Below are 26,129 nucleotides of genomic sequence, written 5' to 3'. Positions count from 1 at the left end.
AATTATTGCAGGATAAGCATTTGATACATTTCCTTTTGTTGTATGCGACTTCCCACTACTACAAAAGAGTTAATTTGCTTACCTTCTACGCAAATGAATTTCAGCTGGTTACAGTTACCACCAATGAGTTTCTGCTGTTGTGGAGTGCGGTCCTTCATTTGCATGTTCCAGTATTACAGCAGCTGTGGGCTCCCTCCAGACTTCTTTTCATCGGCTAGTGCTACCACGGGCACTCCCTGGATCCACATCTCTCCTCAGCATGGGTGTTTCGGATCAGGCCTCATTAAAGGAGAGTCTTCCTCTCTCCAGCTACCCTCGGCTTGCTTCTGCACACAGACCTCGAGTAAACCACAGGAATTCAGCTCTGCATTCACAACAATTCTACGCACCTAGAAATACTGCCAGTCTCGTCTGATGCAGCCACAGCAAGGCAGGGTTTGTGAGCACAGGACCAACTCAGAGCCTGCAGAATCTGCTTGTTCTTTGCTCCTGCATCCCTAGCGTGGTCACATTTCAACTGCAGCCTCCAGTTCGGTTTCTTCTACTGGTGCTGCCGACCTTCCAGCTCCTGCTCCAACTTCTCTGTGACTTCCTGCTGCAGCAGACTTTTAGGCCCCTCAGGTGAGTTAACTGGCTTTAGGTGCAAACTCTTACACTTGATTGCCTGACTTTGCCTTGGGCTATTAGGCTTGCCTGCCTGTTCTCTACTTCTGCAGGCCTCTTTAGCCCCCTTCTTCGTCACAGTTTCTAAGGGGTGTTGGGACATGTAGTCTCTTTCAAGGATGTTTGGTTTTTCCACTGCCTTGTTGGTTTTAGCATCAATTTCCCTTCCCTCAATAGTTTTAGAAGAGGAGCTGTAGGACTTCACCCTTTTTAAGATGGAGGGAAGAGGAAGGGCCACATTTTCAGTAGCCCTTTTGATATACATTTGATTTGAAAATTGACACTTCAGGAGAATAAAAATGGTTCTAGGGATATGACAGTTTTAAACGTTTTAAAACTAGGTTTAGTTATCTTGGTTTTTAAATTAGGTGGAAATTCATCAGAATGACAACAAGCTATAACCTTTCTCAGAATATCCTTGGAATTATCCAAGTAACCGTACCATGCCTCACCCTGCGGACTCACCCCATTACCCTGGGCCTTGTCTCCACCCGGGGGATCCTCCCGCAGTACACCAATCTCAGGGTGGAGATCAGGAAGCGCCTGCCCTCTCCTGGCCACAGAGGAGGAGACGCTAGGCTGGGTTTTAGTGGGGATCCCCAGGATTCTCCACAGTGCGCACACCAAAAAGAATGCAAAAATGATATCTGCTGCCACCAGCTGGTCTTCAGGCACATATAAAAGAAAGCAAACATCCCATGAGTAAAAAGCTAGGGCAATACAAAAACATCCCCATTGTAATGCACTGTAAGGTGCTGTGTGCAATGTTAAAAAGAACATGCATTCAAAAGGGAAATAAAGTTTCCCAGTATTTATAGTTTTAAGGAGTGAGCAGTTTCCCCATAATAATGACCAAAGCCAAGGGAAGTGAAGCTGAAGGCTTTAATTCCCTTTAAGAAGGCAGGCCAGGATAAAAACAGCAAATAGAATGGGATTCCATAGAAAACTATGGAGGAAAACTTGCAAAAAGAGAAATGGTTCCGAACAGGTAGCATCTCCCAATTAACACCCCTCATCTGGCCAACCAAGTGGTTTATGATCTGCCTTGATTCTAATGTTGAAGTTGACAGGTGAAATAAAAACCACTTTCAAAAGGTACATCTGAGAAGCGCTCAACTCTGTAGGCAAGCCTACCTTAACAGCTGCAGCACTGCTGTGCATCGCTTGGTAGCAGACCCAAATGTAGGTAGCAAATGTTCGGAAGTACTGTATAATTTGCATCCCTGACATAATAAGCTGCTGACTCTCCAAGTTGTAGAAGGGCATGAGCAGGCAAGTCAACCCATCCCTTCAGAAGGAGTGAACTGGTTTAAACGTGCATTAACAGTACAAATACTTTTCATTATTTAACAATAAAAGAAGACCACACAGTAAATAACCACACAATATATCTGTAAACATTATATTCTATATACAAAAGATGTGCATGGGAATTTACTAAAGTGTTATGTACACATCTAAAATCATTTGGCATAATATGGATAAAAATGCAGAAAAATGCCTCAAGACTATAGTGTTATGAAAAATATTTCATTATGCAAATTTCCATCGACACGGGTGCATCCCATTTTACTGCATTTGTAGGCCAATGTACCTTTTAGGTATCCACTGGGGTACTAATTTATTTTTTCATTCCTCCTCTAAAATGGTCAATGTGCAAACATGCAAACATGGGCTCAATATGAGCCCAGCGCTGCACCCTCTATATGGGTTTAGACTGGTTCTAGCCCTAGACAAGAAAATACACACTTTGTGTGAGTTGACCTGAGCTTTTGGGTAAATCTCAGGTAGCTCCTAACCTTGCTTCGCTAGTCTGCTGGAATGCTGCAGATAATTTGTTGTTGGATGATTTTGGCTTTGAAGACAAGCTGTTGCAATTTTAGAACCGGATGTTGCCATCCAGGCTGGCCTTTTCCTTGGCTCTGGTTTTTAGTTTTGGCTGCTGTACATCCTTCCTGGGCTGTCCTTTTCCTCTGCACTCGATTGACTGAGAATCTTGAGCTGGGACCATTTCTGGGTCATTTTACAGTTGTCTTCCCAAATTACCCGATTGGTCGTGGCGTTAAGGTAGAAAGTTGCCGTTGACCAGAAGGGCATTAGGAAACCACTACCCCATCTCTACTGCTTATCTGTCACCACCATTGTTTCCTTTGTGGGACAGGTTTCGGCCGGCTGGTTCTATGCCTTCCTAGGTGTCCTGATCCATTTGGTCGGGTTCCTGCATGTTTCTGGAGCGATCTTTGTAATTATTATCACGGCAGGCTCCTTGGTCCTTGAAAATTCATTTTCTTATTTTGGGTCGTCTGGTTTGTCGTTGGTCCAGGGTTCATGTCCTTTGACTTGCAAAGGAAACGGTTTACTCACTGGGTTGTTTCGTCATTCCTAAATTGCTTTTTCAGGAACCATCATTGCGAGTACTTACCCATAGGACATGGGCTGGTAGATTATTCTAGATTCTTCCCCTCAGTGGTCCCTGTGGCCCTGGGGTTTTTTCAGACCCCCTTATACTATACGCCTCCATTAGCATGAATCGTGCCAGGCTTACTTTCTTTCTGGGACTCCTAATATTTGAAAACCTTGGACTGCATCAGTTGCGGCCCTTTTCTGCACCTTTGGAGCATTACTCAAACTTACCCGAATTATTCCCATAACAGCAGCTCTGCCTAAAGCGTTTGTCCCGTTTATTCCAAAGGGGAATTTCGGAACTTACCTAAAACTTTTCAGAAGTGACTTTGAAGGTACTTACCTCTATTTTGGTATGTTTCTTGGATCCACCTTGTGACCTAGGAGTTTAAGGCTAAAGAACTGGATTTCTAGCATGTGCCACTAATCCTAAATGGTGTTATGGAGTTCTACACATTGCATTGCTGCTTATGGAAATGTTTAGCTACTAGGACTGAATCACTATTCTTGGGAGTGTAATGAGCCCTCTTGGTTCTGTTGCTATCAAACTCCATTTTTCGTCCCCTGCGTATTGTTGCTAAGGAAGTAACACATTATTTCTCCCTCTAGAAGCTGTATTTTGTGTATGGTGTGCATGTGTATCATTTATCTTAATTATCGTAATTTTTTGTTTTTTTTGTTTTTATTAGCATTTGGTTTTCAACTTAACTTAAACATTATCTACAAAACAAAATAAGAAGACAGACATCTTAGATTATTAAAATTCTGCAAATTTGAAATCACGATCTACATCTCAATTCACACTCAAACCCAAATCCCAAAACCCACACTGGGAGCGCCCATACTCAGTAGCATAAAGTTCACCCCATTCACTTGGGTAGACTGGCAAGATCTTCCATTTGACTGGATGCTCCCTCAGCTTCAGTCAACGGCTTTGCTTTAGTTTGCTTGGGCACCATTAGTTCGAAGATTTCTTTCAAGAAGGCCAGCAAAGCCAAGGTCAGCGAGGTTTGGGTGCTTGACATCAGTCTCCCCCCACCACTCATCCACCGTCAAGGTTGTGAATTTACTAAAATGATTAGCCAGCCATTTTGACCGGAGATTATTAGAACCAGGGCAGGTCAGAATGTAATAGAGGCATAGGAATTTGTGACTGTTTTCTGTGTGGCATTTTGGGTCCTGACCAGGAACAAGATTAATCTAAGCTTATATTGACTTTGTTTCTCCTTTCTTCCCACCCCTTAGCCTTAATATTTTGTGCCTACACCCCCAGGGAGTTGGCTTGCAATTAGTATTAGGAGTGTGATGGGTGTTCATTTAACATTCCTGTTTTATACATATGCTTTGCTTCTTCTATTATGCTTAACCCACAGTACTCATTTGACCCAACAGCTACTCAATGTTTGCTGTTTTTAAGGAAGTGTCTATTGTTTAGCTTACAAATACAGTGTATTGTTTTAGGGTGACAGTGGGGAATAACTGTACTTCACTACGATCCTTGCCCCTCCCCTGAGTTAAGCCTAACTGCTCTGCTACAGCAACCATTATAGAGAGGTCTAGGTCTACCTTTTGGTTGGAAAATTGTTTTGCCATTAGGTTTGATTTTTTGACATCCCTCAGCAGAGGGGTGGGTAAAACTATCCCTCATATGGTCCCAGTGAGGGGTTGCTGAAAAAGAGTAACTTATTGTTAACAGAAGAACAAGTTACTTACCAAACTGGGAACGTTCTTTCGATGGGATGTTCCTCCGATGTATTCCACATCTATGACAGTTGTGTCCCACAGCTGTGCACTTCCGAAAACTTTTCAGCAGAGGGCGTCCTGCGTCGATGGCGTCGAGCCGATGTCCCTCGAGGGCCTCCGTCGAGGGTCGACGTCACAGGATGTTATATAAAGGACGCACGGCGGCCTTGATTCAGTTTAGTTTTTTCTCCCAGAACATGTGACACCAGTCTCCTACCAGTATAACTGCCTACAGCCTTGTGGAAATGGAAGCTGTAATCACAAGGGAAATTCTCCAGATGGGCAGGCTGGGAGGGCGATGTGGAATACGTCGGAGGAACATCCCATCGAAAGAACGTTACCAGTTTGGTGAGTAGCTTGTTCTTCGAAGGGATTGCGTCTTCCGACGTATTCCACATCTATGACAGACTCCCAAAGCAGTACCATACTATGGAGGAGGGAAAGAATTTAGAATGTGAAATTTAGAGTACCCAATCAAATGGCTGAATAGAGGACTGCCTTACCAAAGGCCAAATCCTGCCCATGGATGAAGTCCAGGGAATAGTGTTTAACAAAAGTATGGACAGAGGCCCATGTGGCTGCTTCACAAATATTGCGAATAGGAATACCCCTTTGTAGAGCAGTGGAGGCAGCCACACCCCTAGTAGAGTGAGCCTGTAAGCCTACCGGAGGGTCCTTCCCCACCAAACGGTAGCATTCGGTGATAGTCAAAACAATCCATCTGGACAACGTCTGTTTGGAAACAGCCTGACCCAAGCGGTGTCCAGCATAACCTACAAAGAGCTGATCGTCCACTCTGACCCGGGACATCCGTGAAAGATTAAAGCTCAAAGCTCTCTTAGGATCCAGCCTATGGAGCCTCTCCTCTTTCTTACCAGGATGCGAAGGAGGATAAAAAGCCAGAAGAACCACCTGCTGGCTCAAATGAAATTCAGACACAACCTTCGGAAGAAAAGAAAGTCGCACCCGCAGGACAGCCCTGTCCTTATGGAAAAAAGTAAAGGGTTGCTTGGCAGACAGTGCCTGCAATTCACTCACTCTGCGTGCGGAGGTAACCGCAACTAAAATAGTTTTAAAAGACAACAGTATCAGCGGACAAGAGTGTAAGGGCTCAAACGGAGTTCCCACCAGGAACTTTAAAACCAAATTCAATTCCCAATGCGGCACCTGGAAAGGGGACGGTGGAAACACATTAGACAGTCCCTTCAGAAAGTGTGAAATCAAAGGAATCTTAAAGTAAGAACACTCTTCAGACGAGCGCTTAAATATAGACAGCTCCGCCAGGTAACCCTTAATGGTACCCACTTGAAGGCCCTTGTGGGCTAAAGAAAGCAGAAAAGACAACACCATAGGAATGGAACATTGGAAAGGAACCACATTCTGACCCCTGCACCAGTCGCAGAACATCCGCCAACGGTACATCAAGAATGGAACATCCTTCCCACACTTTAAAAAATTGCTCAAAACAAGGTTAACCAGTTTTAACACAACATAGTATCCCGTCTCCCAGACTATCTCTGCATCCTTACTGTATATAAAAGTATATAACTGTATATTTTGCAGAATTGTAACCAAAACTAACACCTCTTTGTAAAGAACACCATTAACACTATATCTGATTTGACTGTAACTACGCTGTGATACCTCAGGGTCTGGGTGTATTATAAATGTAATAAATAAATACAGGGATTTCGCTGCGGGCTGCCGGGCCCAAAGCAACACCTCCATCACAAGATCCGGGAGGTCCCAATCCTTGTATCTCAACCTTTCAGATACCAAGCATGAAGGTTGAGCGACCTGACCTCTGGATGGTAAACCTGACCCCCCTCCAGTGAGAGCAGATCGTCTCGGTAGGGAAGACGGTGTGGAGGGCAGATGGACATGTCGAGAAGGTCCAGGTACGACGCTCTCCTGGTCCAGTCTGGAGCAATGAGGATCATTCAGGAACCGAACTTCCGTAACCTCCGCAACACTTGAGGAATGACGGGGACTGGAGGAAACGCGTACAGCAGTGGGAAGGACCACTCCACTACGAACGCGTCCCCTACGGCTCCTCTTGGGGGATATTCCTCCGAGCAAAATCTCTCACACTTCCGGTTGACACTGATGGCGATGAGATCCACTTGTGGGGTTCCCCAAAGGGCGAAGATCTCCAAAAGGACTTCCTGAGCCAGCTCCCACACATGAGAGACTGCACTCTGCCTGCTCAGAGCATCCACGGCCGCGTTTTCGTTTCCGGCCAGATGAACTGCCGAGATCGAGATTTCCTGTTGTATGGCCCAGAACCAGAGCTGTATCGCCTCCCTGCATAACGGGAGTGACACTGCCCCCACCCCCTTTTGTTGAGGTAATGCATGGCCACTGTGTTGCCCGTCATAACCAGGACAGTCTTCTCCCGCACAGACGGCAGAAAAGCCTTCAGGGCCAGCCTGATGGCTCTCAGCTCTAGCAGACTGATGTGGAGTCTAGACTCCGACGGAGACCAACGGCCGCTGACTGTCAACTCATTGGCATGAGCGCCCCATCCTGTTAGGGAGGCATCCGTCACGATCGTCACCTCTGGCCATGGTTGCCAAAACGGTGCCCCCTTTATCAGATTGCCTTCGTTGGCCCCCCATAGAAGATTCTGGGCGACCGAGATCGGAATCTGAACGGAATCCGACATCCTGCCGGAGAACTGCGACCACTGCATCTTGAGAACCCACTGCAGGGATCTCATTCGCAGTCTGGCCTCTGGCACCAGAAAATGCAGGATGCCATGAGGCTGAGCAACCTTAAGAATTCGAAAGCCGGGAGACTCTGGGCACATTGAAACTTGTTTCCCATCAGCAGAATGTGATGAGCCCTCACCTGGGGAGGCGAACACTGCCCCAGGGACGTGTCGAGCACTGCTCCGATGTATTGGAGCCGCTGGGAAGGTGTCAAATGCGACGTCTTTAAATTTAGGGAGAAGCCCAGCTTGTGAAAGGAATGGCAGGTGACGGAGAGATGATCCAGGGCTTGTTCTGTAGAGCGCGCCCTCATCAATTAATCATCCAGGTAGGGGTAGACGTGAATTCCCCCTCTCCTGAGGTACGCTGCCGCCACCACCATCAGCTTGGGGAAGACCCTTGGGGCGGAGGTCAATCCGAACAGCAGGACCCGAAACTGAAAGTGCGAGTCGCCAGCCGCGAACCTCAGGTACTTCCTGTGCTTGGGATGAACCAGCACATGAAAGTAAGCATCCTTGAGATCCAGAGACAAGAACCAATCCTGCTGTCCCCTAGGACGAAAAGGCTGTGGTTGCCATGCCATACTGCAGCGCTCAAAGACTTTGCTGCAGCTTTGAAGGTCTGCAAACTCTCAAGGCTCTCGTCAGCCTTGCTGCCAAATAAATGAACACCATGAAAGGGCATGTTCAGAAGACGGGATTGCATATCAGAAGCAAACCCTGACTTCCGCAACCACGCAAAACTGCATAGTACAGTGCTCGCAGCCATGGACCAGCTGACACAGTCTGCTGTGTCCAACTTGACTGAAGGGATTCACACATAGCATCCTTGCCCTCACGCACAATGGCTAGGAAGCCATCCCTTTCCTCCCCCTTGGGAATATGTTCAGCTGCGTAGGAAATACAGGTCCACAGTGTGTGTGTAAATCTTAACAGGCCACATCTGGAGTTGACCGCTTTCAGTGCCATGTTCCCTGAAGAAAAGACCCTCCGAGCCCATCCGTCAAAGCGCTTGTCGTCCCTATCCCGAAGGGGTGGTAGGGTATGCCTTCTGCCTCGAGGTGGCCGTAGCCGCCTGAACCACCAAACGCTCGGGAGTGGGGTGAGTAGACAAATAGCTGGGGTCACTAACAGATGGGCGGTACTTTTTCACCAAGTTATTATTGACCGCCGGAAGCAATTCCGCGGCCTGCCAAGCCGATGACACCCTTTTTTGCATGTAAGATGGAAAGGCAATACCGGGTCAGAGGAGGGACCTTGGTCCAAGATGTCAGTAAGGTCATCCTGAATAAAATCCTCAGGAGGACTGGACCACCCCAGGTATTCACAAACCCTAGACATGAGCCGCCTGTAGGAAGAGCCTGCATCAGCCACCGGCTCAGGCCTACCAAAGCCAACCTCCGGAGAAGTATCCAGGCCACTGGCGTCATGTAGGGACTGCCGCAACTCCTCCAATGGACTGTCACCCAACAATCCCAGAGGCTCATCCTGAGAAACAGGATCTCCAATGTCCGATCTTTCCTCCTCTTCAAAAATTTCAGGCAAAGGCTTGGAAAACCCAGCCAAAGCGAAAGAGGGCCTGGAGCCCAATACCGGCCTCCCGGATGTAGAGGAAGCCCCAGGAAACTCCTCAGATACATCACGCCCAAAAAGCGCAGAGGGCGCCGAGAGCCTCGATGCCGAGGGCATCGAGAACATAGACGTCGAGACCGCCGAGGGCTTCAATGCCGGAATCCGCAGCGATGGTATTGAGGCCGAGACCTTCGGCGTCGACACTGCTACAGGCGTGGGCTGATAGGGCGGAACAGCATCGTCCGAGTCTGACTGGACTGGCGCCGAACGAGTCGGCATCGGCACCTCCACAGGCTGCAACGGTCTCGCTGGGGACGAGGACCGAGACCTGGACGCATGGCTCTTGCGACTGCTTTTGTCTGCACGGGACCTCGAAGGCTCCCGGTGCGAGTCGCGGCGCAAGCCTGTGCCTGAAGGCGTGCGAGCCACGGATCGAGAGCGTTCTCTGCCGGCTTCATGAGAAGGCGCGACAGGAACCGTGCCTTGCGACTGGAAAATCGCCATCATTTGCTCTTTAAACACTGCCCACTCCTCCGGCGTCGAGGACTTCGTGGGACAGGCGACCGTACGCACGGCACCATCCTCCGAAGAGGACGGGGAAGGCGACCAGAGTCGGCGCTTCCTAGAGTGCCGCAAAGACGAGGAATGGCTGGAACCACTCTGGGACCGAGAACCTTGAGGTTCCTCCCAACGCTGAGATTCGCCCCTCGAGTCGTCGGTGGAAATCCTAGACTTCGATCCGGTCTTACGGGACTTTTTCAAAGGCTTACCTGCATGGAGCTTCCCCTTCCTTTCACGCATGGCCTTGGCTATAAGAGACTGGCATTTGGAGCAGTCGTCAGTGTCGTGCGACTCACCCAGGCACCATAAGCAAATATGGTGAGGGTCGGTCAACAACATCTTGGACTTGCAGTCCTGGCAAGTCTTGAACCCAGACCTTGGAGTCGGAGGGGGTCGAAGAAATAGACATTAGAGATTCGAAGAATCCACGAGGCGCACAGAGTTTAACCAAGCTAACACGTTCGCTGTTGGAAAAAACAGAACTGAGGCAACGGGCGCCATGCCACATCCGATGACGTCGACCCTCGACGGAGGCCCTCGAGGGACACCGGCTTGACGCCATCGACGCAGGATGCTGAAAAGTTTTCCGAAGTGCACAACTGTCATAGATGTGGAATAAGTCGGAGGAGGCAATCGCTTCAAAATACACATTTTCCTTCCAAACATTCATTCCACTCAACTGTATTATCTACACAAAAAAGGAATAGTAAAATCAAAGTTTCAGGTCCATGGATTATTGATAAACCATGGCCAAATTACAGTGAACATGAACAAGGATAAACATGAAGGAACAAGTTACTTACCTGTAACTGTTGTTCTCCAGCATGGGTCTGGCATGGATTCACATGCTCATGAATATTCCCCGTCGTCAGGCTGGGAATCCTCGGTAAAGAAAAAACCAGTATCAGTTTCGTTTCTGATCTGTCTTTCGTAGTAACAACCAATCACTGGTCTCTGCGTCATACTGACCACAGCCAATGACTGCCCTCTACCTAAGCACCGCCTCTGGCAGCCATCTTCAGATTTGGAAGCACGTGAAGTGGCAGTATGACCAAGTGAAGAGCCGCAGAGGGGTAGGCGGGAGGGTTCGCATGTGAATCCATGCCAGACCCATGCTGGAGAACAACAGTTACAGTTAAGTAACTTGTTCCTTCTCCAGCATGGGGTCTGGCATGGATTCACATGCTCATGAATAAAGAATACATAGCAGTACACACATGCACAACCACGGGAGGTGGCAAAGGCTCAACATCAAGCATCACATCAACTCAACATTAAGCATCTTACCTCCTCACCAGGCTCACCTCAGGCGAACAGGTTGCGCAGCACTGCTTGGCCGACCCTGGACTCCTCCCTGGAATCCCGGTCGACGCAGTAGAATTTCGTGAAGGTGTGCGTCGACCTCCACGTAGCAGCCCTGCATATGTCCAGCAGGGGCACACCAGATAGGAACGCCGTGGTAGCTGCGATCGCTCTGGTGGAATGGGCTCTCGGACGGCCAGGCAGCGGTCGGTTTGCCAACCGGTGACAGCACATGATACAGCCGGAGAGCCATCTGGAGATGGAAGCCTTCGAGAGAGCCTTCCCCTGATTGACAGGTCCAAAGTTCACAAAGAGTTGTGACGTCTTCCGAAAACCCTTCGTGCGGTCCACGTAGAACTTCAGCGCTCTAGCTACATCCAGCGAGTGCAAAGTCCTCTCAGCCGGCGACGAAGGCGACGGGAAGAACACAGGCAACACCAAGGGTTCGTTGAGATGGAAGTCCGACGGTACCTTGGGCATGAAGGAGGGGTGCGTCCTGAGCACTACCCTCGTGTCGTGGAAAGTCAAGTACGGGGCCTTGCAGGAAAGGGCCTGGATCTCTCCCACTCGTCGTGCGGAGGTGATGGCCACAAGAAAAGCTGTTTTCCACGATAGAAACTTCAACGGGGCCGAGTGCAGAGGCTCGAACGGAAGTCCCATGAGCTTGGTCAGCACCACGTTGAGCTCCCACGCCGGGGCCGGAGCCTTCACCGGCGGGAACGATCTGAACAGTCCCTTCATGAACTCTTTCACCAGACGATGAGACCACAAGGACGTCCGCCCCGTGGTTCTGGTGTATCGGGAGATCGCAGCAAGATGAATCTTGATGGACGCGTGTGCCAGACCAGCTTTGGCCAGCGTCAGCAGGTACGGCAGTACTTGGGGAGCCGTAATCCGTAGAGGGTTAATCTTCTGTGCGCGGCACCAGACAGAGAACCTCTTCCATTTGTGTCCGTAGCATTTAAGAGTCGAGGACGCCCTGGCCTTTGCAAGAACCTCTCTGCAATCGGCCGGTATGTCGTATCCTCCAAACTCTAGCGCTGCAGGAGCCAGGCCTGCAAGTTCAGCGACTTTGGGTCGTGGTGGAGGATGGCGCCTCCTTCCCTGGAGAGTAGATCCGCGTCCGCCGGCAGCTTGATCGGCGGGGACGCTGACAAGTCCAGCAAGTCCGGGAACCATATCTGCCTCGGCCACGCAGGTGCGACGAGGATCATCCTGCACCGTGACCTCTTGAGCTGGTTGATGAGCCGGATTAGCAGAGGCAAAGGAGGGAACGCGTAGAGGAACAGGCCCTCCCAGGGGAACGAGAAAGCATCGCCCATGCTCCTCGTCTGGGGAAACCTGCTGGCGAACCTCCGGCACTTGGTGTTCGTCGCCGTCGCGAACAGGTCGATCTGGGGTGTGCCCCACCGTCGGAAGAGGCGATCCACCAGATCCTGCCGTAGTTCCCACTCGTGGCACGAGCGCAGCTCCCTGCTGAGTGAGTCGGCGATGGTGTTTTTTATCCCTGCCAGATGAAACGGCACCAGAAAAATCCCTTGGGCGACGGCCCAATGCCACAGGTCCTGCGCCTCCTTGGACAGCGCTGGGGACCTGGTTCCGCCCTGTTTCCTGATGTAAAACATGGTGGTGGTGTTGTCGGTGAAGATCCTCACCACCTTGCCCTTGAGGGACGGAAGGAAGGACCTGAGGGCCCAAAACACTGCACGGAGCTCCAGGACGTTGATATGCAGGGACTTCTCCGTCGGGAGCCAGAGTCCCCTTGCGTGCAGATTTTCGGTGTGCGCTCCCCACCCTTCCAGGGAGGCATCCGTGGTCACAGTCTCCTGGTGGGCTGGGGCCTGGAAGTCCATGCCCGCCGTCAGATGCGCGCGGGTGCCCCACCACCGTATCGCTCGTCGGAAGCTCTCGTCGAGCTTGATCCTTTCCTCGAAGCTGCCCGTCGTCTGGATCCAGCGCGCATCCAGGAATTCTTGCAACGGGCGCATCCGGAGCCTGCACATGGGAATGAGGTAGATGCAGGAAGACATCATCCCGAGGAGGGACTTGATGGACCTCACTTTGGCCGCGTCGGCCACCAACATCCGTTGCACCTTGCCCAAGATGGTCCTGGTCCTCTCCTCCGACGGGGAGGCCAGAAGGGACACTGTGTCGAGCCTCGCTCCCAGAAACAGTGCGACTTGCGCGGGCACCAGGTGGGATTTGGCGTAGTTCACGGAGAATCCCAGGTCCGTGAGGAGTTGGACGGTCCTTGCCGTGTGGACCACGGCGAGCTCCCTCGTCTTGGCGCGGATGAGCCAGTCGTCCAGGTAGGGGTAGACGTGAATCCCCTCGCGGCGCAGCTGCGCCGCCACCGGTGCGAGGCACTTGGTGAATACCCTGGGTGCCGACCGTAGTCCGAAGGGAAGGGCTTTGAACTGGTAATGACGCCCTTGGACCACGAACCTGAGAAATTTCCGGTGCCCCTTTAGGATGGGAATGTGGAAGTAGGCATCCTCCAAATCCAACGACGATAGGAAGTCTCCTTCCTCCAGCTGACCCAGGACGTGCTGGAGGGTGACCATCCGGAACTTCTGCGCCTTGATGAACTTGTTCAGACGTCGCAGGTCTAGGATGGGGCGCCATCCTCCCGTCTTCTTCTTCACGAGGAAGTATCTCGAGTAGACTCCGGAGCCCCGAAGCCCCTTTGGGACGAGTTCGATGGCGCCCTTCCTGAGCATCGCCTTTACCTCCAGGAGAAGTTGAGGGGCGTGAAGTTCTTTCCTGGCCACGGGGGGGACGCGCGGGCACCTTCTTTGAAACTCGAGCGCGTGGCCCCGGGCCAGGGCGTCCAGCACCCAACGGTCGGTGGAGATGGACTCCCACACGCTGACGAAGCCCGCCAGCCGGCCTCCCACCGGGGTGCTTCGGTGGGGGCCCGACCCCACGGCCGGTTCAATCCTGCTTGGACGCGGCCTTGCCGCCTTGACCTCCTTGGCGACGACGGCGGGGTCCGCTAGACTTGCCTCGTCCTCTGTAGGCCTCTTGCGACGACGAGCGGGCCGCTTGACGGTAGGAAGCGAAACCGCCGCCGGAACCTTTGGAGGCGCCCTTGCCTCCGCTGCTCCGAAAGGGCGTCCGTCGTTGCTGCAGAACTCCAAGGGCCCGGGCCGTCTCAGTATCCGCCTTGATGGCCTGAAGGGAATCGTCCACTGTCTTCCCAAACAGATTGTTCCCGTCGAAGGGCATGTCCAGGACTCTGGTCTGGACGTCCTGCCGGAAGTCCGTAGCTTTGAGCCATCCACGACGTCGAAGGCAAACGCTGTTGCCCAGCTGGCGGAACCCAGTGTCGCGATGTCCGTCGCCACGGTGATGGCGTGGTCCGAGGCCACCTCACCTTCCTGCAGGATCTCCAGGGCCTCCGCCCTCTTGTCGTCCGGCAGAAAATCCAGCAGGGGGGCTATCTTGTACCAGAGCTCCCTGTCGTAGCGAGCCACGATAGCCAAGGCGTTGGCCGTTTTAATCGTCGTCGCTGCCGACGAGATGACTCTACGTCCCATAGCATCCAATTTCCTTCCCTCGCCGTCCGGCGGGGAAGTCGATGTGGAGGCCGCACCCCCCCCCGCTTTCTTCCTGGCTGCCGCGGAGACGACGGAATCCGGGGTAGGCTGCGCCCGGAGGCACAGGGGGGCAGTGTCCGGGACCCGGTACTTTTTCTCGTACCGGTCTCTTCTAGCTGGCGTCGTGGAAGGGTTCTTGAGGAGGGAAAGGCCCTCATCCCAAATGTCGTCCAACAGAGGCACTGCGAGGACCGTCTTCCTCTTGGCCTCGCGCCGCTGATAAAGGAAGCCTTCCTTTTTCTTCTCCTCAGGGCAGAGTTGGAAAAGCTCGGAAGCCCTGGAGATCATGGAGTGGAAAGATCCGATCTCGTCGGGCGGAGAAGCCCTGGCGGGAGGCGACGACGGAAAATCCTCGTCGTATGCCTCGTCGTCCGTACCCGTCGCTGCCGTGTCAGTCCCCGTATCATCCCCTCGGGTGGACGGGGAGGAGGGCTGGACGGGGCGCGACGGTTGAAAAGGAGGTGGTGGATGGATCCTTCTTTTCTTGGTAGGGGGAACACCAGAATGTCCCGGTTCTGGATCCCCCGACGGGAGAGGTTCCTCCGTCGGTAACGGTAGCCTCGTCCTTATCTCGGAGCATAAGGACTGTATGGCCAACAAAATGGCCGCCGAATTGTCTTGCGGCGCTGGCAGAGGGGAGTCCGACGGGCGAGCAGGGGCCCCGTCGGTATCCTCGACGATGTCGTCGTCGTCACCTGCGTCGGGGTCCATTCCGACGGGCTGGCCTTCTTCCACGCCTAGGCCGTGGCTTAAGACCTCGATCAGCTCCTCTTCTGAGGTTGAGGCCGAATCTACGACGACGCCCTGCCCCCCCTTCTTCTTCCCCACGGAGGGTTTCACGGGGGTCCTATCGATGGGCACAAAAGAAGACTCCCTCCGAGGAGGCAGGGAGATTCTGGGCCCCGAGGTCGCCACCACTGGTGCAGCCTCCACAGGCTGAGCCAGGGCCGCCGCGACCGTTTCGATAGAGGGCTTGGTCGGATGGATCAAGGCCTTCACCACCTTAGGTGCGCTCACCGCCTTATCCTTGAGGGAGGGGGCACTGCCACGCTCCTCCTCTGCCTTAGAGCTCGACCGGGGCCTCTCCAGGAGCTTCGCCGGGTGCTCGGCCTTCCTCTTACCCGACCCAGAGCGTTGGCTCGTGGTTGATGGTGCCGGGGAGGGTGCGCCCTGCCTGGCGCCCGTAGAGCCCGACCGTTCGGCGCTCAGCGGACTCGCGGTGCTTAGCCTTATGTTGGGCCCCCGTCGCCGGGGCGCCCTCAAAGGTCTTAGAAGACCGCTCGGATTTCTTCTTCTTCTCGCCAGACGGGCTCTTACCCTCCAGCCAGTTGGCGAGACGTTGATGGCGGTCCTTCATGGTCCGTGCCGACATGTTGCCGCAAAACGCACAGTCCTTCTCCACGTGCGTCTTGTCCTCATGAAGGCAGTAAAGGCAGAAAGAGTGTTCGTCCTCCTTAAAGACGTTCTGCAGCTGGCATCCAGGGCAGACCCTGAACAGCTTTCCGGGCGTCGAGCTTCCCTTCTCCTGGGCCATCTCCGAGACCGGGCCTGAGAAGCTTCTGGAGTCCTCCGAAGTGTAGCTCGACGAAATCTTCACCCTTGAGGGGCACAGACGAATCCGACACGGGTCCCCGTTGATCGGATGTAGGATCGGTGGAGCTTGAGGCTCTTTTGACCGAAAGAATCGAAGTTTTTTGTGAAAAAGCGCGAAAATAGCACTAACGCTCGAGAGCAATAGCACGAGGATCCCAACACATGAACGTGCGGTAAAAATCTGAAGATGGCTGCCAGAGGCGGTGCTTAGGTAGAGGGCAGTCATTGGCTGTGGTCAGTATGACGCAGAGACCAGTGATTGGTTGTTACTACGAAAGACAGATCAGAAACGAAACTGATACTGGTTTTTTCTTTACCGAGGATTCCCAGCCTGACGACGGGGAATATTCATGAGCATGTGAATCCATGCCAGACCCCATGCTGGAGAATAACAATTAACAACTCTGGTTGCCTGTCCTTGTAGACTCCTGATACAGGGACAATGGACCAAAATTACAGTGATTAAATCGCTTCCTTGCGAGCAGAGGGCTGCTCTTATGGCCAATCTTACACCCATGTATACCCTCAACAAACAAGTGAGTTTTCATATAGGCACAGTGGTAATGGGCTTCAATCCCACCCTCATCAACACTACAGGTTTTCCATACCTGCCTTTTCACTATCCCAATTAAATAAAAAAACACCATCTTTTTTCTTAAAGACCATGCACAGCGAGGCCACCATTACTGCCATAAGGGCTCTATACAAGACCTTTTGCTTATCCAAAGGTTGCCTGTCCATGAATACCCTTACATGGCCAGACACCATGGACCGGGATTCATATACAGACTATGGACAAAATACCATGAACAAAAACCCAAGGCAGAATAGGGACAGCTGTGTAAGTACATTAGCAACTGTGTCTATTGATGATACCATGGACAACCAAATATAGACAAATAGCTTACTGTACTGTGCAGTCATCGCCTAATTTTATTTTGGAGCGGTCATATATTCACATATACAAATGGATTTACATTGCAATTGAGTTCAGCCTATTTTATTTCCTCAATTTATTTTCTGATTTTAAATGTATGCACGATTTATTGGCTATACCTCAAGTAAACATTGCAGATTAAAACATCTTCAGTCTGTCTTGAAAAGGAGGTAGGGGATGCAAAATCAGACCCTTTCATATCAAAGAGTCTGAATGTCTCAAAAGTGTGTTTCAATGATGCAACTCAAACATTACCTCTGATCCCATTGCAGATGCAGTAAGTTCGCTGACTATGCTGGCAAGCAAACCACACGTGTTCGAGACTAGGTGTGAAGAGAAGAGCTCATTTTCCCGTCTTAGGCTATTCCGTACTGGCAGCACAACAATGACCAGCATTTTCTCTAGCACTTCCCTGAAGCTGGTTATGCCAGAGATGTTCTCCTCACTCTGCAAGAACCAAATGTGAATTAGAAAGGACCTGCGCAAATTGACATCCATTAAAAAACACAGAAAAAGTATACTTTAGGATCTCGCAACCAGAAAAGAATTTAAAAAACATATCTGCCAGTAAGGAACAAATTACTTACCTTCTGTAATCTTCTTTCTGATTGATTATTCCTTCTCCAAAAGATTCTGCAACTTGGACATATCCTATCAACTTAGATCTCTCCTCCGCCTTTGACACGGTTAACCACAAAATCCTGATCACACGTCTTCGTGACACTGGGAATCAAAGGTCAGAATCTGGCGTGGTTAACCGCTTTTCACTCCAATCGCCCATCCCAGGTCGAACTTGGAGCCTTTCTCACGACTATCACTCTTTCAACCTGCAGCGTTCCACAGGGATCTAACCTATCACCCTGGTTCTTCGATGTCTATATGATTACCTTGGCACGTGTGATTGTCACCTTCACCTCTAATTTCCATTGTTATGCGGATAACACGCAACTATCCTTCAGGCTACCCTCAGCCGCTTCCTCCTCCTCACTCATACCAGACTGTCTGTCCGCTATTCAGTCATGGTGTGCTGCAAACGACCTCTGCCACAACGCCAGTAAAACAGATTGTTCACATTGGCACCCTTGCTCCCACTTTCCCACTCTAGCCGGCCCCGCGCCCACCCCCACCTGTGAGGCCAAAAACCTTGGGGTCACCTTTGACTCCACGGTCTGCTTCTCCTCCCACATTTCTGACATCTCAAAAAAGTCTAACTATCAACTACATCTCCTCTGAGGCACTCTACCTTTTCTCACTTTCCCCCAGACTCGCACTGTCTCCAGAGCCCTAGTTCTCTAGGCTGAACAACTGCAAATGCCTCTCCCTCGACCTCCCTGCTTCTGCCCTATGCCCTCTGCAACTCATCCAGAACAGAACCGTAAGAGTTATCCTTGGCCTCAGGCCCAGGGACCGCATCTCTTCCACAATGAAATCCCTTCACTGGCTCCCTATGGCTGCAAGGATCAAATTAAAGACCCTCTGCATTGTCCAAAAGGCTTTCTGGTGCCTGGGACCTACTTACCTGCAACGTTGCTTACCTAAATACTTTCCCTCTCAAGCTCTCTGCTCATCCACCTCCAACCTTCTGCGAGTGAGCTGGTTCTTGAAACAGATATTTGGAGGGAGATACTTATCCTCAACAGGTGCCTCCATCTGGAATAGCCTCCCTGCCACCCTCCCTCTTGAGCTTGATCTTCTTAAGTTCCGGAAACTCCTCAAGACCTTCTTCCTCCTCCTCCTCCTCCTCCTCCTCCTCCTCCTCCTCCTCCTCCTCTCTCCCCCTTCCCTGCTAACCTAGCTCTCTGCTCTTCCATCTCTCCCTCCTCTTCCATACAGCTTGCTGACTGGCCGCCTAGTGTCAGATTTCACAGGTCCCTGGCACCCCTGCCAGTCCTCTCTGCATTTGCCTTAGTGCCCTGCACCCCACACTGCACTTCATCTGTAATAAATCCTAGAGAGCACTTCTCTCTGCACCTACCCCAGTCTCTACCGACTGGGTGCACTTGGACTGCTGGCCCTCCCATGTCTAGAAATCTCTATAGCGTCCTTTAGAAGCAGCGTCTTCACCTCTTCCAACAGGATAAGTTATTCTTCCTGTGAAGATTGCCTTTGTCTTTGAGGGTGGTTGCTTGGTGTTTGGATCAGTTCTATGCAGTATCCTCTCGCCACAGTGGAAAGTACTTACTTGTCCAAGTGATTCCTTCCCACGCGAGGGAAAGTGTGACATACGACCTCCTACTGGAGTGGCATGGGAAGGAACCTGTAGCGGGTGGCCATTGCTTAGGGGAAGTTGAGCCGCCTCTTCAGAAGGAGGATCTGCCCCTACTTCGAGACCTTCTTTGGCCTCTTGGAAAAACCTGCTGTGAGGATTGCCCCGATAACGAACCCCAAGGAAAATCTTGGCCACCTTGATTGTAATTTGAGGCCGGTTGGGAGTTTAGTCCTCTAAACCGGTGAGAGTTAGAGCCTCCTCTTTGCCCAAAGGGTTTGTTGGTAAGCTGCCCTAGGGATTTGAGGTGTCATATTCCTCTTTCAAGCTCTTGAGAGCATCCTCCACCGCTTTGCCAAACAAGCGTTGGGTTCAATGGGCATGTTTAGGAGGGTTTCTAGTTTCTAGCTTGGTACTACAAAGGGAGTCGCAGGTGTAAATGTGGGCTCTTGGACAGGGGTTCTATTATGGTGCATAGCCCCTGAAAGAGTGCCCTCTGAGGTAGTGGAATTCCTGCTTCTAGTAGTTTCGACTTTTTCCAGCTGTGACGTGAAGATTTGTGGTCTTTTGCATTGGGGCCATTAACAGGGTGTGGGGAATGTGATTTTTGCTTAACTTGCTCATTTTAGAGCCATTTGTGCCTTTCTTAGAGGCTGTAGACGCGTCTTTCGACGCCCGGTCGTCGGCAACTGAGGACTTTATAGGTTTAGACGCAGTGTCAGAAACAACAGACTCTACCGTCTGTTTCGGGGTCCTGTTGTGTGGTGATGGCGACTGATGGCCCAGGAGGACAGGGAAAGTTCGGACCTCCCCTTCGATGCCGCGTGTGGCATATCGGTTGGCGGTGTGGTCGACCTTCGGCTGTGGGAGGTGTGCTTAGTGTGACGAGTATTGGTAGTGCTTGAGCCGCCGGGTGTCGTCCCTGTAGCTGAACTGTCGGCCTGCCTGGTGGGGTCAGGGGCTCGCACACGGGAATCCGATGGATCCCGATCACCACTTAAGACATTGATGCTGCCATCGCTGTAGGCTCCCTCGACGTCCATGGCGGCCTCAGCCTGCATGGCATGGTGGGCCCAGCGTTTGGTCTTGCGGTCCTTTAGGCCTGAACAGTTCACAAGACTTGCATAGTCCCTCAGGGTGATCTCCAGGGAGATTGCACACCCAGTGCAAAAGTTTCCAAGGGAGCTTCCCATTGCAGGAAGGGCAAAAAGGTGCGTTTTCCATGATGTATGGGGCTGGCAGCCTGGTGAAATATTTGGGAGGAATGGGGAATATACATTCTCTTAACGAGACTAGAATATGAACCACCCCCCCACTCTCCCTACTGTGCAGGGCCAAGGCCCGGTGGGCCTTCAGAGGCTGTAGACAAAGGATCGTCGAGACGGGATGCTGCAGTCGACGATTGAAAATGTGTCCTTGAAGCCATCGCCGAAGATCTTGAAGCGAACGGATAATGAAAGGACAGAGAAATACTAGAACTAAACTTTTCTAAATAATGGCGTCAGCCAAGGAGGATCAACGCAATATCCGTCCGGCTATGATGGCAGAAAAATAAACTGAGGGACCTCGACGCATGTTGGACCATGGGTACAGTAGATGTCACACTAGGGATAGTATTGCCGGCACGCCCTGTCAACGTCTCTAAGTTTCGAAAACAAAAACTGTAACACTCTGCAGCTACCACTAGATGTCGGCCTATGCATAGCATGTGAACCAAGCAGATTCTAAAAGCCTCAGAATATATATATATATATATGCATTACTTACCGTAAAAGCATTTCTGATGGTTGTATCTGCTTAGATTCACATGCTGTGCATAGGTCCGACATCCAGTGGTCACTGCGGAGTATTGCATTTTGTTTTTCGTAGTCGAAAAGGGGACGTCGACAAGGCGTGTCTGTAACACTATCCCTATAGTGACGTGCGTTGTACCCACAATCCCTCACGCGTCGAGGTCCCTCAGATTGTATTTTCTTCTGCCCTGAGGGAGCCTTCTATACGTGAGTGAGTACAGAAAAGTGAGAGATATAGAAAGATGTCTATGTTCCTGCCATCCGAGCGGGGAGGAAGGGTGGGCGCATGTGAATCTAAGCAGATAGAACCATAAGAAATGCTTTACGGTAAGTAATGCATTGTTTTCTGATGTTTGTTAATCTGCTTAGAATCACATGCTGTGCATAGACTAGCGAGCAGTACCCGGAGTTGGCGGTGGGTTATGAGAAGGAACAGTAGAGAAAAGATGTCTTAATACTGCCTGTCCCACCTGGGAGTCAGATCTAGAGTGTGCATCTAGACAGTAGTGTTTTGTAAAGGTGTGTACAGAACTCCAGGTAGCCGCTTTGCAGATGGACTCAAGGGGAACATTTGCAATGAAAGCTATGGAAGCCCCAGTGCCTCGAGTAGAAGGGAATAGTTTCTTACCTGTAACTCCATTTCTCCAGCATTGGTATCTTTCATGGATTCACATGCTTTGAATATTCCCCGTCGTCAGGCTGGGAATCCCCGGTACATTATATAGACCCTTTCCCGTAGGAAAACTTTTTCGACGCTTATGCGTCCTATCCGCCTCGTTTTGTATCATGCGTGCCCGTGCCGTCAGGACGTCATGATATAAATACAGGCCCCGCCCCCGCGCTCCCTCAGATTTCGGCCCCCAAAGTAGTGGGGGAACCGGTTTGCATGATCAGGGGAGGCAGGTGGGCGCATGTGAATCCATGAAAGATACCAATGCTGGAGAAATGGAGTTACAGGTAAGAAACTATTCCCTTCTCCAGCATTGGATCTTTCATGGATTCACATGCTTTGAATAGATTACATAGCAGTACTACCCCCAAGAGGAGGTGTGCATGCAAACCCATATACTTTCTTCGCAAAAGGCCGTTCCCTATGATCATGTATACATCAGTAATAGTTTACATAGGAAAAACAAAACGGACCACATACAGTCATAAAATTCCACAGGATGCAACCCCGCAGCCGGGGCTTACCTTACTGGAATAGGTGTCGAAGCACTGCCTGTCCCATCCGGGTGTCTTCGGCATGTTGCTGCGACAGGCAGTAATGGCGGGTAAAGGTGTGTGTAGACGCCCAGGTAGCCGCCATGCAGATGTCCCCTAGAGGGACTCCGGCCCACAGTGCCGTCGACGATGCCGCTGCTCTAGTTGAATGAGCTCTTGGCCGTCGTAGAAGAGGCTTCCCTGCCCTGGAATGGCAGTACGAAATGGTAGATGACACCCATCTTGATAGTCCTTGCTTTGAAATGGCTTTTCCTCTAGCACCCAACCCATAGGCCACAAACAGCTGTCTCGTTTCTCTGAACGGTTGCGTACGATGAAGATAAAACTTGAGAGCCCTTTTTACATCCAATGTGTGTAGCATGCGCTCCGCTCCCGAGCATGGCTCCGGAAAAAACGTAGGCAACACGATAGAAGAGTGTTTATGAAACACCGAAGGAGCTTTTGGTATGAACTGTGGGTTAGTGGCTAGGACTACCTTGGTCTTGAAAAATCTTAAGTATGGTGGGTCCACCATTAGAGCTTGAACTTCTGAAATACGTCGGGCTGAAGTGATGGCCACCAGGAAGGCCAATTTCCACGACAGAAACTTTAGAGACGATGATGACATTGGCTCAAAAGGAGGTTTCATAAGAGACGTTAAGACAAGATTGAGGCTCCACTCCGGTGGAAATTTCTTCTCTGGAGGGAAACTCCGAAAGAGGCCTTTAAGGAAATGCTTAATCAGGCGGTCGCTGAACAATGGCGCCGAGTGCCGTCGACGAGTAAACCTGGAAATGGCTGCTAGGTGTACTTTTATTGACGACACCGACAGGCCCTTTTGAGCTAATAACAGCAAGTATGGAAGGAGCTGTTCCGGCCTAATCGATTGCGGGGCCAAACCTGGTTGATCCTCACACCATTGACAGAACCTTTTCCATTTGTACGCGTATGAGGCGTTTGTGGAAGGTGCTCTTGCCGCTTGCAGGATACGTCGACAGTCCTCCGGAATCGTTAGCCGACCAAATTCGGCGAAGTCAGGAGCCAGGCCGTCAATTTGAGGCTGTCCGGGTCGTGATGCCAAACGACACCCTCCTGTCGAGACAGAAGGTCGGGGGTCTTCTGGAATCTCATCGGTTCCGCCGTCGCTAAGTGTAGTAGGTCTGAAAACCACACCTGTCTGGCCCAGTATGGGGCCACCAGAATTACCCGACATGGGTACCTGAGGATCCATTGCAACGTCCTCCGGACAAGGAGAAAAGGAGGAAATGCGTACAGGAATTTGTTCGTCCATGGGAATGAGAACGCATCCCCCAGTGAGTCCTGCTGAGGCCATCTGCTTGCGTACTGATGGCATTTCTTGTTGTTCTTCGTTGCAAACAGGTCTATGGAAGGGTGTCCCCATTCCTTGAATACTTGTTGAAGTTGTTGGTCGTTCAGCACCCATTCGTGAACTTCGTTCATTTCTCTGCTGAGAGCATCGGCTTCCACGTTTTTCACTCCTGGTAGGTGAAACGCTAAGATTTGCATGTTGTGTTGCAGGGCCCAGTGCCAGATTTTCTGTGCCTCCGTCGATAGGGACCTGGAACGTGTCCCTCCTTGTTTCCTCAAGTAGAACATCGTAGTGGTGTTGTCCGTCATGACACGCACCACCGAGTCCCTCAGTTGCGGAAGAAAAGACTTCAGAGCCCATCGCACTGCTCTCAGTTCTAGCAGGTTGATATGCAGAGAGGACTCCTGCAAAGACCACTGGCCTTGTACCTGTAACGTATCCAGATGAGCTCCCCATCCACTCAGCGATGCATCCGTCACCACCGTCTTTTGGAACTCTGGTTCCAGTAGAGGCATCCCTTTCGTTAGATGAGTAGACACTTTCCACCAGCCGAGTGCTTGAACTAGTTGTTCGTCGACGACCAGTCTGTCGGACCAGCGACCTCTGCTCTGCGCCCAACGGTCCGCTAGAAATTCCTGGCAAGGCCTCATAAACAGACGGCAGTTGTTTATTAACGGAATGCAGGACGACATGGTCCCTAGCAGGGACATGTACTTGCGCACAGAGACCTTGGTACCGCCTCTCCATTCCGACGCCTTGTTTTGAAGTTTCTGAATTCTTTCGCTGGATGGTTTCACCAGGCTTGTGTGTGTATGAAACTCCGCTCCTAGAAAGACCAAGGTCCTCGAAGGCTCTACTGAGGACTTGTTGAAGTTTATTGCGAAGCCCAGTTCCTGTAATATGGACATTGTGGCTCGTAGACTGTCTCGTGTTTGTTCCCTGGATGACCCTCTGACTAGCCAGTCGTCTAGATATGGATAGACATGATGACCATCCTTCCTTAAATGGGCCGCTATAGGGGCCAAGCACTTGGTGAACGTCCTGGGGGAGGACTTGAGTCAGAACGGGAGGACCTTGAACTGAAAATGCTTTTTCCCCGACGACGAATCTTAAATATCTCCTGTGTCGTGGGCGTATTGGGATGTGAAAGTAAGCATCCTGAAGGTCTAGTGATGATAGATAGTCCATGGGTTGCACCGATCTGATAACCTCTTGGAGTTTTAGCATTTTGAATTTTTGGCTCTTTAGCCACTTGTTGAGTACCCTTAGGTCCAGAATGGGCCTCCATTTGCCGTTTGGCTTTTTGACAACAAAGAACCTGGAATAAACTCCTTGGCCTTCCTGTACCACAGGAACTCTCTCTACCGCCCCTTTTCGCAACATAAGCGCCACCTCTTGTCGTAGGATTTGGAGGTGGGGCTGTGTCGAGAATAAAGGAGGAAGACGCGGAGGCTTGTCTTTGAATTGTAGCGCATGACCCATGCGAATCGTGTCTAGGACCCATCGATCTCTGGTTATGCATTTCCATCGGTCGAAGTGATGAGAGACTCGACCCCCCAGGACGTTCCGAAGGCCGTCATTGGTTGCTGGTTTGCTTGTTCTTCGTTGACGACGGACCTGAGCCTCGCCGCCTGGAGGATTGATAGTCCCTGCTTCCACGTGCCGACTGGGACGCTCGTCTGAACCCTTGTGAAGAGTACGAGGGCCTGTTGAATCCACGGTCCCTCGAGGCACCAAAGCGGGAGTTTCCAGAAGCACCTCTGAAGGGGCGAAAAGAGCGAAAATTTCTACCCGTTTGAAGGGCGCCGAGGGACCTAGCAGTATCCGTGTCTTCTTTCATCCCTTTTAGCGCTTCATCAACCTTTTCGCCAAACAGGTGCTCCCCTTCGCATGGCATGTCCAGGACTTTGTACTGTACTTCAGGACGGAAAGTAGTACATTTGAGCCACGCTTGTCGACGAAGCACTACTCCATGGTTGATTTGTTTGAAACCAGACTCTGCTAGGTCAACTGCGATATTAATAGCGTGGTTCGAGGCCTCTTCGCCGTCCCGCACCAGTAACATAGCTGCTTTCCGGTGTTCATCTGGCAGGTGTTCTAGGATAGGGGCTAATTTGTGCCACATTTCCCTATCATATCGTGACACGATCGCTAAGGAATTGGCTGCTCTTACCGTCGTCGCACCGACCGAGAGCACCTTCTTTCCAAATGCGTCCTGCCTCCTAGCCTCGCTTTCCGGTGGCGTTGAACATTTTTGCTGGACCCTGGCCTTCCTAGCCGCTGCCGCCGACACCACCGAGTCAGACAGAGGCTGTGATGTTAGACATTTTGGAGTGGACTCCGGAGCTTTAAACTTTTTCTCGATCCGTCCCTTTATGGCTGGTTCCGAGAACGGATGGCGCATCGTCTTGAGACCTTCTTGCCACACGTGGTCAAGGATTGGAATGGCAAATACCGATTTTCTCCTTTGACCCATATGGTCAAAAAGGAAACAGTCTTTCCTCTGCTCCTCAG

The 26,129-nt window shown here is 51.2% G+C and overlaps 1 protein-coding gene across 12 annotated transcripts in view; it reads right to left on the bottom strand.

The window, feature by feature from the left end:
- The window catches only part of MYCBP2 (MYC binding protein 2), a 3,160,061-nt gene that overhangs the window by 1,887,621 nt on the left and 1,246,311 nt on the right, over positions 1 to 26,129 (bottom strand). For all 12 annotated transcript variants that reach the window (XM_069639721.1, XM_069639717.1, XM_069639718.1 and 9 more), the window contains one exon: positions 17,339 to 17,530. In XM_069639721.1, the coding sequence (XP_069495822.1) occupies positions 17,339 to 17,530 (192 nt within the window). The remainder of the gene's footprint in view (positions 1 to 17,338; positions 17,531 to 26,129) is intronic.

This window comes from Ambystoma mexicanum, chromosome 7q, assembly GCF_040938575.1.
Source record: "Ambystoma mexicanum isolate Mex_15411 chromosome 7q, UKY_AmexF1_1, whole genome shotgun sequence".
Classification (NCBI taxonomy): domain Eukaryota; kingdom Metazoa; phylum Chordata; class Amphibia; order Caudata; family Ambystomatidae; genus Ambystoma; species Ambystoma mexicanum.
Note: the sequence above shows the minus strand (reverse complement) of the source record. Positions and strands in the feature narration are given on the sequence as shown.